We start from the raw sequence: 18,856 nt of genomic DNA, 5'->3' as shown, positions 1-18,856 counted from the left end.
ACAGAATGGAGAACGGCGGCGGCTGGAGACGTTCAGCGTACGAACAGAAAGGTGAGCTCTCCTGTTGAGTAGAAAAGAGGACGACGACGGAGGTTGGGGACGGCGACCATAGCAAGAAAAAAGTTAGTTCCTTTTTCCAAAGCGGATGGATTAAAAGTACATCGAAATCGTAGGGGAAAAAGAAAATAGGTTATTGTATTTCTTAACCCTATTTTAAAGTATAATTTTATTTTATCTATATTTAATTAACTTCATGATTTTACCTCTACTTTTACAGAACGTCGGAAGAGTTTACTTCTTCTGTAAAGAGAACTTAGCTTAAAAAAGACTATTTTTTCTATGTGAATTTGATTCTACATTTTTTAGTACTATGAGATTTTGGCATCAAATATTTGTTGACCGATGACTTGTTAATTAATTATGACACTTTAAAAGCACTTTCCGCACAGTCGCCTTCTTCTTCGGCGCCAGTGTCTCCCTCTCCACCGCCCTCTTCTACGGCGATCCTCCTCCTCTTAGGCGGCCCTCACCCCCGTCGTGGCCGTCTTCCCCCTCCCCCACCCCCTCTCGCCGGAGCCTCGCCATGGCCATGGAGCTCCCCCGCCCCGACATGGCCCGGCCGCTTCCGCCGCTGCCAAGGTCTCTAAACTGCCCTCCAGCCATCCCCACCGCCTGTTAGCCTTCCTCCTCCAAAACCTTCCCTTTTGAGCCTGTCGGAATTGGGGTAGATAAGAGGGAGAGCTCACCAGAACCCTAACTCATAGATCTAGGAGGAGGAGGAGGAGGAAGCCTACCTCGCTAGCGTCGGCGCCCCACCGCCGAAACACGCCGCTACCGCCACCGCCAAAGGGGAGTGATGGAGGAGCTGCGTGGGAAGGAAGAAGACACCGCGTCGGGGGCGAGATGGAAGAAGGAGCCGCGCGTGGGGAGAGTCTGAGAGACACGTGCGCGCGTGGGGAGGCCGTGTGCGTGCTTTGCGTAAAAAAACTCACTGGCTATGTTTAAGTCATTACCAATTAATTATCATTAGATAATTTTTGTTCAGATTGCCAAAAAACGGTTATATATTCACACCAAAAACTGACTGGCCGCGCAGAGGGCCTATTTGGCTTGCTCTCCGCGGGAGCTGCTTGGCCCAGGCAGCACTCCCAGGCATCCAATTTTGCATGCCTAGGGCCAGGATTATCCTAGCAGGGTGCGAACCAAACATGCCCAAAATGCAAAGCATCATATTGTCCAGTGTGTGCATGTCAAACGGCGCCAGACTATCCAATGTGTGTTCAAAAGAAGTTCGAGAAAGACAAACTTTTCATGTTTATTTTGGGTCGGTTTCTCGTGATGTATTGAAACTCTACTCTCGAGATAGATCCTTTAACCCTATAAATATAAAAGGTCACCACCAATTGAGGTATCTAATTGATCAATGAATACAACTTTATCTTTTTTGTCTTTACTTTTTACTCTCATTTTTGCCTAATCTTCTTCAAACCCTAATTTGTTGTTCTACGAGCTTTTCAACAGAGTTTGTGGGCGTTTTAGGTGGCCTTGCTGATCCTGGAACAACCCTAGGTGTTTCTCCCCTGATGGGTGCTTCCCAAGAGGTGTTCCTAGGTAACCGCAACGGAAATCATATCAGACAGTTCGCCATTCAGCTACAATGCCGATTGTCCGACACTCGCAATTCCAGCACTGTCGGTTCGTCCGGTGCTTACGTCTTTGCGATCTACTGTCAACGCGACCTGGTGCTGCGGTGTGTGGTCATCTTTTGCGCTAACACCATGATTCCATGTGAGATCTTAGCGAAGCAGCGAAATACTATCATCAAATGCGAGACTCTTGGTGGTGCAACTGAATATTGTTGGTTGTTTCGTGACAAACTTAGCGGTCCTAAGACCTATTTGGCTCTTCGTAGCCTAGTGCCCAAGCTCATCGAGGCCAGTCGCCAAGAATGACAAGTTAGACTCTTGGAGACATTTTTGTGTATGAAAAGGAGTCCTAAGCCCCTTTTTATACGGAGGAGCTATAATTTATGGCTTCTCGCCCTAAATCTGACTCCTTCGGAGGAGGATCTAGAGAAGCCGTGCCAAATAGACACTAATTAGCAGCTAATTAACTCATCATGTTTGCTTCACCGGCACCTCCGTGCACACCGTAACAACAAATCAGAGCCGTGTTAAATGGATAGCTCTGCTACTTAACCGAGCAAGAACCGTACCAATCGGTTGTTCACCTTTTGGGACGGAATGGATCGGAAAGTTGATTGTTATACAGTCGTCGAACATGAATTGTAGTATAAATCAAATAACTCACCGACGAAGCAGCTATGCAAATGGTTGTCTTGTGCTAAGCAATAAAAATACCTCTGTTGAGAATCCATTAGCGAGACGACATGTCAGACCTAAAATATTTGCAATGCTGCTATGAAACTCGGACACTCAGTAACTTCAAACAAAAAGCACGTCAGCGTCGCTTAAACCAGACATACTAGAAAGAAGCTCATCATGTCCATGCATGCAATCGACAAGAAACAAAATATAGGAAACCAGTTAAGTTGCTAGGAGATAATCAGTTCCATTATAGAACGAAAGTGATAGCTACAGTGACGATTCATCGTTAACATGTGCATATACGACGACAGAAAGATCAGAGAGGGATATGGCCTGATGCCATTAGTCAAGCTTCCATTGCATTCACATAAGCAGGCTGTTCAAAAGTTCAACACCAGCACACTTGCATGTCATCAGCTTGGAGACATCGAGCTAGGAGACTCTGACTACTGAGCAACACAACGCAGACGGACAGGCTGAAACTTCGGTGGCAGGTGCTAAGCTAAACAGAGTCAGTAGCCAGTATCCGATCTCGGACACTCAATTAGCACGGCCCCTGATGACATCAATGCCATCTCAGTGGGATCCGTTGCCTGCAACTCCACCTGGATGCCATCAAGCTCCCTCTTGAACCTCTCCTTGGAGCTTGCATACAGCATCTTGCTCCTGATCTTTGCCGTGTCCGGAGACCTTCGCATCACATCACATATAGATAAATATGACATTCTTTAAATCCAGGGGCTAAAGTTTAAGGATGTTACATCGGGTGTGGCCCCTGTTCGTTTCGCTCAAAAAACAAGGGTGTGGCTCCGTTCGCTTCGCTGAAAAAACAAGACGAAACACTGTTCCGGCTGATTTGTCGTGAGAGAAAAACAAGCTTAAAAAAGACTGGATTATTAGAGAAAGCGAACAGGACCTGTGTCACGTAGGAGTATTCGGATAATAATAATAAAACTAAATTACATAAGTCCTCAGTAATCCGCGAGACGAACTTATTAAACCTAATTAATTAGCATCACCTTGTCAAATCGTGGACTAATTAGGCTTAAAAATTTGCTTCATAAATTAGTCGCAATATATGCAATTAGTTATTTTTTAATCTCTTTTTAATACTCTACGTATGTGTCAAAACATTCGATATGACAGGAACTAAAGTTTAGGAGGGGAAAACAATACAGGCCTAAAACAACATCAAACACCACCACCACATGGTTTACTTTGCTGAGCCAAATTCAGAATGACGGAGAAAAAAGAATGTGGTGCCGGTGCAGAAACCTGGATTATTATTCATAACAGTGCAACACCGATGACTTACCATGCGATGAAGAAGATCTTGCTCTTCTGGCACCCCTCCTCGGTGACGAAGTCGAAGTCGTAGACGCAGTACCTGCACTCGTCGGCGGGGAGGGTGGCGGCGAAGTCGTCGTAGGTGAGGTTGGGCTCGCCGAGCTTGTCCACGACGACCTGCTTCTGCTTCTCCTCGATCTTGAAGACGACGAAGCGGTATAGGTGCGCTTGGCCTTGAGCTCCAGGAACTTGCTCTTGCAGTCGTCGTCCACGGCCATCCCGGACGCCGCGTTGTCCTACACCGAGACACGCCGGAAAATAAATATCGACGCGACGCACACAGTTTCATTCCGTCGAACACCCTATGTGCAAGGAGGAATCAGACGTTTGCCGAAGAAATCGGCAGCACCGATTTCCCCAAAAGTAGTGCATCCTACACGTACAGCAAATCGCTACCGTAACTTTCCGGTGAACACAAGTTAGTTCGACCAGGAAATCCTACACGTACAGGCCTATGAACGTTTCAACACCGTGTAGTTTAGATAGCTGAACAAATCGTGGGAGGGAATGTGCAACTCGTACTGCTTTGGACCTTTGAGGTGCTGGTAATTCCCATACAGAAAAAGGTTGTATCCAAACGGAGTGCTGTCTCGCCAGCTCGGATACAGGTGCCGGACAGGCCACCATGCGATTCTTTCTGCTCGCTGAAAGTGCGGGAACAGACGCTAAAAAAACAAAAATCCTTTTTCCGTCGATTCCGTGACACCATGATGGTCCGTCGGTGCATCCCTTTCTCAGCAGAAGCTACCAATTTCGATGGACGGCGACGCTCCGGCAAGAAACGATGCCTCAGCTCCACTGATTTTTGATGAGCAAAAACCAAAATGCTGGTGACTTTAGAAGACTATATAGAGACGAGTAACATTACATGGCAGGAAGAGGAAGAGCAGCAGGCCACGAGCAAGTCCTCGAAAATGTCTCTATCCTTTAGGTCCGTTCAGAACATGCCCCTCGTGTTTGGACCATGCCAACATGGTCAAAAAAAAATTCATATCATGTCGTACTTTGAGCCATGCTAAAATATCAATAACGACCCTTCCTCAGACGGTACGGTGCGTCCAAGTCACAGTTCTGCTCTCACTAAACAAATGCGTCCTTGCGAAGATTCGTGTGCACAACTCTTAAACCGTCGTGTTTCAACCTCTGATTTTATCTCGAACATGTCTTCTTCTCACAACCAGTCACACAATAGCACCAAGCTCAGCTTTAGCGGCTCAATACCACCTCCCTCATCGTCGACACTAACTTGTTGATAGCGATTGCTCTGCCCTTGGCCCAACCAGCCTTCTCCATCTCTTGACTAGCGTCATCAATGCACCTCCATATGCTCGCCACCAGCAATGAGGCCGGCTTTTCACCCTCTGGTTTTCATAGCCTCTTCTAAGCTCGCTACTAGACTCCAATAAGCATCTAAAATCCTGAACCTCCAGCAAGGAGGAAAAGCTACGTGTTCGTTGAATAGTGGAAAAAATCTCGAGTCACATGCTAAAACAACTAAGTGTTGTTTACCTTTGCTGTATTTATATTAGAAAGAGTTATTGGACTCACTCAGATAGTATTAGATTTGTAAAAATATACTCCCTGCGTCATAAAGAACATTCTAGCTTCTTCCAAGTTATCTATCTCAAGTTGACAACATCTACGAAAAGTACGATGTTTATGGTACCATATAATTATCATTAGATTCATCGTGGAATATATTCTATTCAAACAAGTTTGATTCCATTGAAACATAAAATTGTATTCTTTTGATGACAGAGATGGTGGACATATAAGCATGTGCAACCACTCATCAATGAGTAAATTAAAGGTGACTAGTCATTTTGGTATGAGGCTCAATGTGCGCAGAGCGCTTTAGCATTTGTCTATTGACCTCAACACCGATTCTAGGATTGGGGCAGGGCCAATGCACGTTGGCTTTACATCAGTTAAAGTCATTGTAGAGTCATTGTAGAAGAGAATCTTTACAACCCATGCAAGAGAACAACAACAAAAGTGTCCTTGTGCTTTTTGCGAGTGAAGCTCATGCTACTTATGTATGCCTCTCTACGTTTCTGCAAGCCACAACTAGCGCTAAGATAGGAGCTAAGCTTTGACTTGGAATTGTGAATCCCTCGTTTGTGGTGAGTTAGGGATGGCCTAAGGTAACTTTCAAGTTTGTTTCATGCTTTAGTGCAAAGATGTGGTCATGTAGTTGATGCATCGTACGACAACTTAAGCCACAAAACACTTCAGCACACAACTTTTGCCATTGATCTTGATGTTATATAAGAAAGAGAGATGTGGGAGAGAGAATGTCTCGTACAGTACTCTTCTATTACCTTGCGTTGACTATTCAAGGATGGCAACACGTTCTACTCTAGTGTATTGCGCCCAATAGATTCTTGTCTCTCATGCTAGCACCGCATTAAAAACATAGGACAAAGCATCCCTGAGAAGTACCATTTTGCAACCTGCAGGTATTATCTATGGGATCACATGTGCTTGTTGTAGGTTAGCAAGCTTTACAGAGGGAAGCAACATCCATCTTCTATTGTTGTTTAAGACCAAACTTACAAATTATGTGCCCAACATGCTAGCAATTCTCACTACGTACCAAATATCAATGGTAGCAACTTTAAGAATAGGTAGCATGCCATCCTACTAGGAACCTTCAGAACCTAGCTGCCTTATATTGACATGAAAAGCTTACCACAAAAATATGTCACCTACCTTCCAAATATCTATGAACATATATAACTCAAGAAATCAATGAATAATGATTTCACAACAAGACGAAAGCTATAGGACATGGACAAATATTCCTATAATATTGATAAGGGTTCTAACTGTAACATGTCTAGATAAAAGACCAAATGAAGGTAGGACATGGGCAACTATTCCTAATGTTGGATAAAGACAATGGTTCTAACTGAATTATATTCATATAACATGTTCATATAAAAGTTTCTAGCCTGAATATAGTTCTTATTACTATTAAGTTGTGTAGCAAACAATAACTCAGTTAATTAATCCAACCGGCAAAACTTCACAAACTAGAACCAGAAACGCAACAACTAGCGCCTAGCTAGTTACCATCCCTAAACACAAAAACAACCAGAAGCTTGCTCAGGAGTGAAACACTCATCAGCTGGCATTTACACTAGGAGACTCCAGCATGAATCCCGGGTGTAGTGCCTCATGGTCCTCCGTCTTAGGCTTGGTTGCCTGCAATAGCTGGACACACTCGTCGACCTTGACCGACAGCATCTCCGACGAGCAAAGCAACGTTACCACCTCAGAGTTATCAAGCTCCAACAACATCCCAGTGATTTTGCTTGCGAGTTCAGGCTGCAACAAATAAGTGGCACATTTGTCAAGCACCAAAGCCCAGTCCCTTTGTATGGATGGAAAATATGTGTTAAGAAAAAACATATGAGATATTGATCCTAGAAAGAGGATTACCTTATGCCTCTCAACAAGTGGATAGAGCCTGTTCCCAATCAACTTTTTTTGTTCTGCGGGTGGAGCAGAAGCCAAATAGCTGCTGAAAGAATCATTCATTGTTGAAATAGGGTCACTTTGATGGATGGCCAAACCGTTGGCCATAACATCACTCGAGAAGTACTTCGTATGGTTGAATCGCTGCAAAAGCTCCATCATATAATAAGTTAATATATAATTAAGTTGCCTAGTTAAAAAGAAATAAAGAAACAAACAAATATGCCTGACAATAATAAATCATGAATGTAGGCATCATAAAAATATTATCACATTGAGGAGATATTTTAGGGAAATGCTTCATGTCCAAGCATAGATGACAAAGTAGCCATGCAACAAATCGAGCTTCTTTGCAATGTGCCATATAATATGTATAAAAATCCAATGCGTATGTCATTAATTGAAGATGAGGAGGTACAAAACAAATACCTGTCGAGGCATGGACATGAATTCTTTAGTTGGTTGTGCATGTGTCACATAGTTCATTGCATGAACCGCATGAGGAAGAGGCATCATGTTCCCACCCATCCTTCCCCGGTTGCTTCTATAGTGCCTTGGTGAATTTGGCATCTATGATAATACGATGAATAAGAGTTTACATACAGACTAATAAATTTTTTTGTTTAATCATGCAAGGAAGGTACCATTGGTGAATGTATTTGTTGGAGATTTGGTGCTGAGGGGAACATATTTGGTCTCCATTCATGACTAAGCCCCATGGGTGGATACGCAAATCCATGTCTTGGAGGACCTTGAGGGATATGAGTATTTGGATGGGCAAAATAAACTTGTGGATATCCAGTGGGGATCATAGAGTTCGCAGGTCCAACCATTCGCGCAAGCTGAGCAAAATGTTGCTGCAACTTGGCTCTTCTCTCCTCTTTTCTTTGGAAAATAGCCACATACAATGGTTTTCCACAAAACATAACACCTGCTTAACCAAATTAAAGTAAGCATGTTACTGGTTTTTGATTGAAACAATTGAGTATACTTTTTCCATTTGGGTCTAGAAAAAACATGTGATTACCTCGCATGCTGTTTACAGCGCTCTTTGCCTCCTCAGGGGTACTATAACATACAAATCCAAAGCCTCTACTGATGCCCTTATCATCACGCATGACCTTTACTGATGTGATGTTACCAAATTCAACGAAGCGAGCATGAAGAGCACCATCATCAACTTCATCATGGATGTTTTTGATATAGACATTTGATTCCTGTCAACAGTACATATATACCTAGTCAATGGAAACATGAATACCAAGCATGTGAATTTGTGAGATAGCATTAGATCAAAACTTATGAGTGCATCTTACATTGCTCGTAGTTATTATTTCATTTCTCTTTTCCTCGTGTAAGCGCTGCAAATATTGTTTCCTTTCCTCCTTCTTTTGAGCCCTCGCCACGTATAAGGCTTTTGATCCTTAAAAAATTAGGACAAGATAAACACATATATATCTATAAGATTTTATTTAATAGACTTTAATGTTATTTAATATAAAGTATATTATTTTGGGAATAAACATACCAAGTAGCATCCCATGCATGGTCTCTTGTGCTTTAATGGCACTTTCAGGGTTTTGGAAACTGACAAATCCAAACCCCAAAGATGACCCATCAGGTCTCCTCATAATCTTCACACTAACTATTGAACCAAACTGAGAGAACTTCAATTTAACAAGTTCCTCCGTTATGTCATCATCTAGATGCTTCATATATAAGTTAGTAAACTTGTCATCAATATTTGCAGATCGTTCACTTTTCTTAATGAAAGTAGCTACATGCCTGCACAAATTGTCGAGAAAATTATATATGTAAAACATACTATAAATAATGATAATAATTAATGCAAATGACATGAACATACAAATTTCTGTCATTGAAAAGGGAGCCATTGAAGGTTCTCAATTGCTTCATCTGCTGACTCTTGTGATGCAAATTGAACAAACCCATATCCTCTACTGGTCCCATCCTCATTTTTGGCGACTTTACAAGATAAAACATCTCCAAACTTGGAGAACAATTCTTGAAGGCTCGCATTGTCAACAGAATTACTAAGGTTCTATGAATTTCATACAACACAACCGATTAGTACTTATGTACAATATATTATATAGTTATAATACACATGGAGGAGATATGCTTATGTATGGTGAAGATATTGCAACTATACCTTAACAAAAATGTTACCAACGCCACTTCTCCTGGCATCTGGATCACGGTTGGACCACATCACCCTTATTGGCTTATCCAAAACCAAGCTATGATTCAACTTATCAAGAGCCATCACAGCTGACAAATGTTAGCAAGCTAGTCAGAATCTTACTATATCCCCTCGATGAAAAATTAATTAGTTATCAAATACCTTATGATATTATCCATAAGAACAATTACAAAATAGATAACAAATTACATAATAAAAGTAAATAACATGGTAAGTTGCACTTGGCTATGACGAAGAAAAAAATTAAATTAATATAAAGCAAACATCTAAACTTTAGCACAAACTATATATGGAAGATTGCGTGCAACAACCCAAGCTCTATGCGCGAGTTTGAAAATATTAAAAAGCATATCAATCTAGTTTTATCTAGAAAACAAAATGCATGAAAAAATGTTGCACAAAACAATAATGGCAGGACACAGGTGGATGGCTAAGCAAAATGCAACACACAAGAGTAATAATATTCAAGAAGCTTCAAATTTTCACTTGGTATAAAATCATATAGATAATTTTATCCAAATAAAATACCACTTCTCTACAAATCAACAATAGGAAACTAGTGGTGATTGGATGACAAGATTAAAAAGACGTCCACATATCTTTAGATAGTCTCCCTGTTGCACAAATCCTCGTACTAGAATGATACAAATAAACTTGTAGCATTGCACCACTGACATCAACAAAGTTAAAATAAAATAAAATGCGTTGTCCAAGACGATGCAACACATAACATAAGTAGAATGTTGCTCATAACTTCTAATAGCGCACCAATGCAAGTCTAAGAGTCACTTGGAAAAGATAAAGATCACTTTCTAATCATTCTATAAGAAGAAAACAAAGAAACTATTCATATTATGAAAATAATCAACCACCAGTTTATTATTAATTTAAGCAAAACAAAATAATGTGCACTGTTCAAATACCATGCAACGAGAGATATGGCCACTTCATCCTAAAAATTACGCAGGATCACTTTCTCATCAATCCAGAATCTAGTCTAGAAAAGAAAAGAAAAGAAAAGTGCCCAAAATTACGCAAACAATCAACAATCAGTTTACTATTAAATTTCTCCCTGGTTCAACTGTTCAAGTATCGTATCCGTGAATCTACAATGCTTATATTGTGGTAAGTTCCATACATCACGCAAGGCAAACAGCGTGGCTGCGTGGGAAAGCAATAATGCCAAAGTACGTAGACTGAGCTGAAAGCTTTGCATGGATGCATGCAGGAAGCATGAGGCCTTCCTACCCGCCTCCATGTTTTGCTAGATCTGATTTTACCCTATTCCTCACTAATCAAAATCCAACCCCCCAGCAAAAGCATTCGAAATCTCGCAATCAACCTGGTCTAATAGCTGGACGGCACGAAAAAACGGGATTTGCTGCGCTGCGCCCGGATCAAGCGCGATCGAGAGCACGTACCGTCGGCCTGAGAGAAGTAGTTGACGTATCCATAGCGGAGAGATCTGCTTGTGGCGTTGTCGCGGCAGACACGCACGGACGTGACAGTGCCGATCTTGCTGAAGGCGTCGAACAGGTGCTCCTCCGCCACGTCCTCGTGCAGATCGCCGACGTACAGCGCGGGCACAGCAGCTGCGGCTGGCTGCGCCTCCTCGTTTGCCGCCGCCGCCGCCGCGGGCGCGGAGGCCGATTCCTCCTGGCTATCAGCGGCCGCCGCCGAGGCGTGCGCGGACGCAGGCGCTTCCATCTCCGACGCCGGCATAATCAGAGCTCCAAGCACAGACCTGGAGCCGGCCAGGGGCGCGCTACGGCAAGATGGGGAAGCGAAACCGGCGAGAGTCTGTCAGGGTTTCGGCGACGCGACGGTTTCTGCGAGGACGAGGGCCAAGAGACGCCACAGGTGGGCCGCCGCCTCCTTTTAATCTGCGGAGAGCGCGTCGGATACGGGAAACCGTCCGCGCCTGGCTGGCCGCCCGCTCATCTCGGTGTCCCGAACGCCTCACGGCTCACGCTCTTCTCCTTTCCTGCGCGCTGGGCCCATATTGTCGGTGTCAGGAGTGGGCCCCTGTTCGATTCGGCCTCGCCCCACCAGCCAGGGTCCCGGCGCTGCCCTCTAGCGATGAGGGATATTACCGCTCTGCCCTGAGCACCGCCCACGCGCAGCCAGGGGTAGAAGCGTCCGCGTCACCGTATTTGACCCCTCCTCCCCCGTCCCGTGTCGGCGACTCCTCTTCTCTGCCCCCGTCTTTCCCCTCCGCGTCCAGCCCGCGCGCCACCCACCCAGCCGCGGATCCGGAGGCGCAGATCCGATCCGGCGATGGCGTCCACGGCGGCGAGGCGGCTGCGGGAGCTGCAGGCGCGGACGGGGAACAAGACCTGCGTGGACTGTGCGCAGCGGAACCCGCAGTGGGCGAGCGTCTCCTACGGGGTGTTCATGTGCCTCGAGTGCTCGGGCAAGCACCGGGGCCTCGGCGTGCACATCAGCTTCGTGCGCTCGGTCACCATGGACTCCTGGACCGAGGCGCAGCTCCGCAAGATGGAGGCCGGCGGCAACGACCGCCTCAACGCCTTCCTCACAGCGCGTGGCGTCCCCAAGGAGACGCCCCACGTCGCCAAGTACAACTCCAACGCCGCGGCCGCCTACCGCGACCGCATCGCCGCGCTCGCTGAGGGCAAGCCGTGGACCGACCCGCCCGTAGTCAAGGAGACGCCCGGATCTGGAGCGCCCGCCCCTGCTAGAAAGCCACCCGTGCACACCTCCGCCGCCTCCGGAGGCGGCGGCGGCGGCGGGTGGGACGACTGGGACGACGATTTTCGGCCGGACATGAGGCGGAATCAGTCTGTTGGATCATTCGCCGCCGCGGGGGCGCAGTCAGGGAGGCAGCCGCCGAGGTCCAAATCAACGCAGGACATGTACACTAGGCAGCAGCTGGAGGCGTCGGCGGCTAATAAGGAGGATTTCTTCGCCTGGAGGATGGCGGAGAACGAGTCCAAGCCTGAGGGGATCCCGCCATCCCAGGGCGGCAAGTACGTTGGGTTCGGATCCAGCCCAGCGCCGTCGGCTAATAGGAACGGCGGTGCTGCCCAGGGCGATGTCTTGCAGGTCGTCTCTCAGGTAAAAAGATCATCTTTGTGCTATCGCTACTTGTAATGAACAAATCCATTTCACATGCTATTGATCACAAAGATAAAGAGCATAGCATATTTTCCATTGATTGGATAACAATATTATCATCAATTTGTAGAAAAAAATTACTATGGAGTGTATATGTTTGCCTACAAATAGTAGGGCTCTGAATTTTATTCCTTGCTACTATTTGGCAGTAAAATGGAAGATTTACAACTTGTAACTGTTGTTACATTACATACATAATAATAAATCAATTGCTCTATCTGGGGTTGCTGACCATAAGGAATTTGTTAGTATTGTGTGATAATCAAGTTTTAGAAGCCTATTGAACACCTCAACATAGTGATGACTGATGATGCTTTGTTCATTCCATTTACTGGGTAGTACAGGAACATACTGAGCTCTCCTGCAACATATTTATAGAAGGCCAGCACCACTTGTTTGAATTGTTTAAGCAAAATAGGTTTCGATATGCATGTTGGCATGTGTTCGAGCTCAGCCAGTATGTTGTAGTTGAATAGCAGTTGATGCATTATTGCCCTCAGGCCTCAGCTTACTTTGGTCATGTGAATATTGAGTTAGCTGTGGTGACTTCGGCATTATACCTTGTTTTGTAATTGTTTGTTGGTCTGATATAGTTGCTTACCATAACACCTTTTTCAGGGATTTGGACGCCTTTCATTAGTTGCAGCATCTGCTGCCCAGTCTGCTGCCAGTGTTGTCCAAGTCGGCACAAAAGAAATCCAATCAAAGGTGACTAATATGTGCTTACCTATTCTGCTGTGCAACAATTGATTCCTGGGTCTAGTTATGCGTTGGCTGTGGAGTTTGAACCCCTCTTTGGGGTTCACCGAGCTCATATAGCTTCTTTTTTTCTAAACACTTCTTGCTTGAATCTTATTGCAACAACACTACACTTTGAGACGAAGTCATGCTTAGGATGTTTTTATGTTACATTTTAGGGATGCTGCGTTTTATTTGTATGCAATATTCTGCTATCTATCAACACTAAATATCCATTCTTTGTTTTGTAGCATGAACTTCATTGAACAAACCTTATCACACGTCATTGCTCCTTGATCAACAATCTTAGTTGGTGTTAGACTACATCAAAGCATATTTTTGTTGAACTTTTTTTGTAATCCACCTGTTTTACATCACTGTTTTTTCTGTCTGATGATTGTGCTTGTCTGGGATGCAGATGAGGGATGGGGGCTATGACCAGAAGGTGAATGAAACTGTCAGTGTTGTTGCCAATAAAACCGCGGAGATTGGAAGCAGGACCTGGGGGATCATGAGAGGAGTTATGGCGTTGGCCTCACAAAAGGTTGAGGAATATGCCAAGGAGGGAGGAATGAGCGGCTGGGGAGAGGATTGGCAACGCAGCGAGCAGAACAGTGAGCCTTACCAAAGGTTTGAGCACGAGACCAACGGCAACAGTTGGAATTCCTCTCAAAATTCTTCATCGAAGAACAACAATTCCAGTTCTTGGGACGATTGGGACGACCAAGGCAAGAAGGATGAGCCTGCGAAACCGCACCAGAGCAGCGACTCCTGGGCTGGCTGGGATGATGGGAAGGATGATGGTTTTGATAGTCCTAGTTACAACAATCACAGCACCTCCAACAAGGGGAGCAACCAGAACGGGACATCCGGTGGCACCTTTTGGACGGAAGGCGGCTTCCGCTGAAACCGGTCTCTTTTCCATAGAGCTATACTTTTCAGAGTTGTTACATGCCAGGAAACTTGAGGGTCCATTGGTTGGTATTATTCGGGATACTGAAACCGTCGGGTGAAAGGGTTTGTGTTTTTGTACCATATCTACAACTGTTATTATATCTAGAGAGATATATTTCTGTGGTCAATGCCCATTCAAAACTGCCCAAATGACTAAGAAATGTCGATTTGAAACTGTAATTTACACAACTTGTAGCATATTCCTTATTGGTTTTCGTTGGTTTTGTACCCGGCATGAGGCTTGCCGAAGTTTGTAGTGATGGGTATTGTGGGGACTGGTGGCAAGCTTGTACCACAGTAGTAGTATATGCCCAGTGAACTGGATATACAATTCTCTGATCGTGTCTTTACTTGGAGGCAGTATGGTGTCCACTCACCAACTGATAAGGCACTGAATTAGGGTGCTTTCTCTCGTATTGGCTACTTTCCTAGCCTTTGACGAGACACGACGCTTGATTGTTGCTTTTTTGGTGGTTGATTCCAGGTAGGAGCTGACAGTGTGCCTCCACTTTTGGAATCCACTGGCGACTGGTGCTGTTGCGGAACTGAGGTCGTTGGGAGGAAGAAGCCTGGTTGGTACCAACCTCAAGCTTGACGTTCCTAACAGAATCGTTGACAGCTGCATTAAAAAAAAAGAATCGTTGACAGCTGTATCTTGCAGCAGATTGCCTATTACATTAGGGAAATACTTCCTTTGAACTTGGTGGATCATGCACGGAAGTCACTATAATGCGCACAGATAACTCATAATGCTTGAAATTTCTGTATTTTTGTGGCATAAAATTAAACTAAACCTCTTTTTCTGTGAGGCATCAAGCTAAGCTATGCCTATACATAGTTATATTAGTTTATATATCGTCACATCACCTCTTAAGATGGAAATGCTTCATGAATCTGGTTCGTGTACATCCTCATTCCTACCCTTCTAGTTCTATGGTAACCCTCTGTTCAGCGTAAAACAACACTGAAGAGTAAAGCGACAAGAGAGGCCTCATCTGCACCTGAATGCGAAGGCATTGTTACAGGTATAACAATCATTCTGAGGCTTGCTTAGTTGTACCTCATGTCCACATGCATGCCAACTTGTATTCCAGACCTGTCCATGTGAAGCCGCACTAGCCTGGAATTCTTTTCCTCTCGTCAGATGCACAAGATGCTTGGTGGGTCAGTGCATGCTATGAGGATCACGGTTGGTTCAACCCCCCCACCCCACCCTCATTTCCCCACGATGAGAAGGCAGGGGATCTTATGCAGTTAGATTCATGGATGAAACTATACGTGGTGATGCACGCATTTATATCCATATGTCATGATGTTTATAGCATCTTTAGCGGTCGCCTGATATTTCACCCTTAATAGACCTCTGTTGGCACTTGGCAGTGGCAAAAAACAGGATCTCGAGCCGGTGGTGACCCTTAAATACGAATTAGGCCAATTAACAGTAGTTTTTAGCCTATGTATTACACTGGGTAAGAGGAGATTCTCAGGCTTAGACGGGTGCTGTAGCATTGCCAATACATGTTGCCAGGTATCAGTATTAGGGATACCCGAAGAAGGGATCTGAGGACCGCGAACGACAAACTCGTCTAGATAATCAATGGCGTATTTCAGTCTCGACCGATCCCGAAGGGATGGTTTCTGCCTCGCCAGACCCCTCGGACACGGGGCCCGTGTCGCCCGATCCCACATGGGTACGAGAGCCGTCCCGCCTGACCCTGAGGGCACGGGCTCCATCTCGCCTGACCCTGAGGGTACGGGCCCCATGTCGCCCGACCCCGAGGGTACGGGAGCCGTCTCGCCCAACCCTGAGGGCACAGGCTCCATTTTGCCCGACCTCGAGGGCGCGGGCTCCATCTCGCCCGATGGGGATCCATACCGCCTCCAACCACTATGGGCTTAAGGGTACGACCCCGGGGTCAAACTTCTGACACCGGGAGGGAAGCAGGCACGTCTCGACATGACCCGTGTCCACGTCAGGCCACGCCCTGGGGGTTCACATCGCCAACAGTGACAGGTGCGTGGTCGTTGTGCTGCCTAATCCCCATACGGCCGTTGACAGGCACGTAGGTTCACCACACCGTCCACCGGGATGGGATGGGATGCCACGATTAGCTGATGACGTCAAGGCATGGCACCAGTGTGAACAGGAACCCGATGTCATCATCTACAGCGTCGGCGGGACCTGCATGAAGGAGATGGAGGATGCGGCGGCCCAGGAGGCCTTCTTCTCCCTCGCTTTTTCCCTTTTCTCTCTCTGTAACATGCGCCTTCCCCTTTGTAAGAAAAATGGACCCTTGGCCCATTTACTTTGGATTTTGGTGTTTGATGTCCAACACAACCAAATTGGACTAATGAATTTGCAAGTGTTTGTTTTGTAGTTCAATAGGGTGCAAGACGTAACTTGGACGAAGGCAACGTGATGATCCGATGATCAACACCTCAAGCAAGACCTTAGAAGCAAAAGAGAAGACCCAAGAGATCAAGCAAAGTCCAAGCATGAAGATTGAAACCAACCCGTATGCAAGATTGCGGAGAAATGAGCTCACTATGGTGACCGGATGCAGGACCGGACGCTGGACAAGCAACCGGACGCTGCGACCGGACGCTGGGCGAGTGGCTCGGCAGACAGGCGACCGAACACTGGATCGGACGCTGGCGGCAACCGACCGGACGCAGGACAGCAGCGTCCGATCGATTATAGTAAGGTTCTAGAGCGGCAAATCAGCGACCGGACCCGTCCGGTGGCAGGCGACCGGACGCTGGCCAGCGTTCGATCAGTATATTGCCGGCTCAACGGTCGAGACGACCGAACGCGTCCGGTCAGGACGTTTCAGCGTCCGGTCAGTAGCAGTTTCGTAGGAGTTTGACCCCAACGGCTACTTTCTCAATGGGGCTTATAAATACAACCCTCAACCGGCCATTTGAGATGTGTGGAGCTGAGGAAACATACCAAAAGTGTTGATACACCATTCTAGTGATCTCCACATGCAAAGTGCTTAGTGTTTTGTTAGGTGATTAGCATAAGTGCTTTGCGAAGTGCTTAGGTTGATTAGACCACCGCTTATGCGCTTGCTCTAGGTGTTTGCCTAGTGTTTAGTGAGGTTTGCATACCTCTTGCTACCCCATGCTTGCGAGCATAAGTGTTGTACATCGGAGGGGCTTGAAGTCTTGCGAGATCACACCAACCGCGGTTGTGGTGTGGCCGCCACCGTGTACCGGAGGGAACAAGGCTCACGGCGTTTTGGCCGAAAGCTTGATAGTGAAGACGGTGGGGAGCATCCGGGAGAGGCTTGTCGAGAGGCACATCAGAGACCCACTTGCGCGTGGGGAAGGCCCAAGGCTATCCACGGAGTTACCCGACCGGGAGCTTGGCCCTTGCGAGGGATTCCTTACGAGGGGCTCCAACGAGGACTAGGGGGAAGCTTGCGCGCTTCTCAATACCTTGGTAAAAATACCGGAGTCGTCGACGGGAGTTTGTATATCTCTACCTTGCTCTTTAGCTTCCGCATTTACATTGATTACTTTACTACATTTGCGGTAGAGATAGCAACACACTAGCAAAATCATAGTTATACATCTAGATAGTTTATCTATTGCATAGATTTTGCTAGGGTTAGAAAAAGAGGCAAAAGTTTGGAGTTAGAATTATAAGTTGCCTAATTCACCCCCCCTCTTAGATGTCACGGTCCCTTCAATTGGTATCAGAGCCGATTGGCTCATTTTTTGACCTTTGGCTTAACCGCCGTTGAGCCGACGCTATTGTAGAGTGGTTGGGATGGATACCGCTAGGCCTCCACAATTTGATGGCACTAACTTCCTTTACTATAAAGCAAGAATGGCTTGCCACCTTGAGACGGTTGATTTAGGTGTATGGAGAGTCACTCGTGACGGGATGAAACACATTAAGAATCCAAAAAAAACCACAAAGAGTGACGAAAAAGAAATGCACTTTAATGCTAAAGCTAAAAATTGCTTGTTTGAATCTTTTAGCATGGATGTGTTTAACCAAGTGTTCACCTTAAATACGGCACATGAAATTTGGTTAAAACTCCAAGAGCTCCATGACGGCACAAGTAATGTCCGTGAGCAAAAACTTGTCTAGCTAAGCAAAATTATGATTCCTTTGCTATGAATGATGATGAGCTTGTTCATGATATGTATTCTCGATTGAATCTTATTATCAATGAGCTTCATTCAATCGGATTATTAAAGCTAGATGATGCGGACATCGTGAGGAAGATCATCTCCGTGCTACCACAAAAGAAATATGCAAGCATCATCACCATCCTTCACAACATAAAGGACTTGAGCAACATGACCCCGGGCATAGTCATTGGCAAGCTAGTGACATTTGAAATATCACGTAAGATGGGTCAAGGAGAAGCATCTTCATCAAGCAAAGGCCAAGCTCTCGCTTGTAGTGAGAAAAAAAAGATGAAGGACAAGAAAGTTGAGTCAAGCTCAAGCTCAAGCTCCTCAAGTGAAGAAGAAGATGAGGATGATGACGAAGAAGATTCAAGTGATGATCAATCTTCCTCCTCCACCTCTGACCTTGATGAAGAATCAATCAAATTAATCAATAAGGTGGAGAAGATGATCCAAAGGCTCAATGTCAAGGATGTGCCCATCCAAATTTAAGATCTCATTTTCA

The 18,856-nt window shown here is 45.5% G+C and overlaps 2 protein-coding genes and 1 pseudogene across 2 annotated transcripts; 1 reads left to right on the top strand and 2 right to left on the bottom strand.

Annotated features, from left to right (window-relative positions):
* Positions 1 to 2,867: 2,867 nt before the first annotated feature.
* On the bottom strand, positions 2,868 to 3,916 carry LOC136547459 (actin-depolymerizing factor 7-like; annotated as a pseudogene).
* Positions 3,917 to 6,628: 2,712 nt separating this feature from the next.
* LOC136547450 (polyadenylate-binding protein 7-like) lies at positions 6,629 to 11,228 on the bottom strand. Its single transcript, XM_066539403.1, is given in 11 exon segments — positions 6,629 to 7,004; positions 7,119 to 7,298; positions 7,584 to 7,724; positions 7,799 to 8,085; positions 8,182 to 8,371; positions 8,471 to 8,577; positions 8,683 to 8,939; positions 9,022 to 9,050; positions 9,052 to 9,216; positions 9,328 to 9,446; positions 10,800 to 11,228. Coding segments are annotated over 11 exon segments (1,980 nt in total). The 5' UTR covers positions 11,101 to 11,228; the 3' UTR covers positions 6,629 to 6,800.
* A 326-nt stretch (positions 11,229 to 11,554) lies between these two features.
* LOC136501334 (probable ADP-ribosylation factor GTPase-activating protein AGD6) lies at positions 11,555 to 14,420 on the top strand. Its single transcript, XM_066496843.1, has 3 exons — positions 11,555 to 12,453; positions 13,132 to 13,221; positions 13,670 to 14,420. The coding sequence occupies exons 1-3, from the start codon at positions 11,656 to 11,658 to the stop codon at positions 14,156 to 14,158; spliced, it is 1,377 nt and encodes a 458-aa protein (XP_066352940.1). The 5' UTR covers positions 11,555 to 11,655; the 3' UTR covers positions 14,159 to 14,420.
* Positions 14,421 to 18,856: the final 4,436 nt, after the last annotated feature.

The sequence above is a fragment of the Miscanthus floridulus genome, chromosome 1 (assembly GCF_019320115.1).
Source record: "Miscanthus floridulus cultivar M001 chromosome 1, ASM1932011v1, whole genome shotgun sequence".
Classification (NCBI taxonomy): domain Eukaryota; kingdom Viridiplantae; phylum Streptophyta; class Magnoliopsida; order Poales; family Poaceae; genus Miscanthus; species Miscanthus floridulus.
The sequence above is the reverse complement of the archived record's forward strand: the minus strand, read 5'-3'. Positions and strand labels throughout refer to the sequence as shown.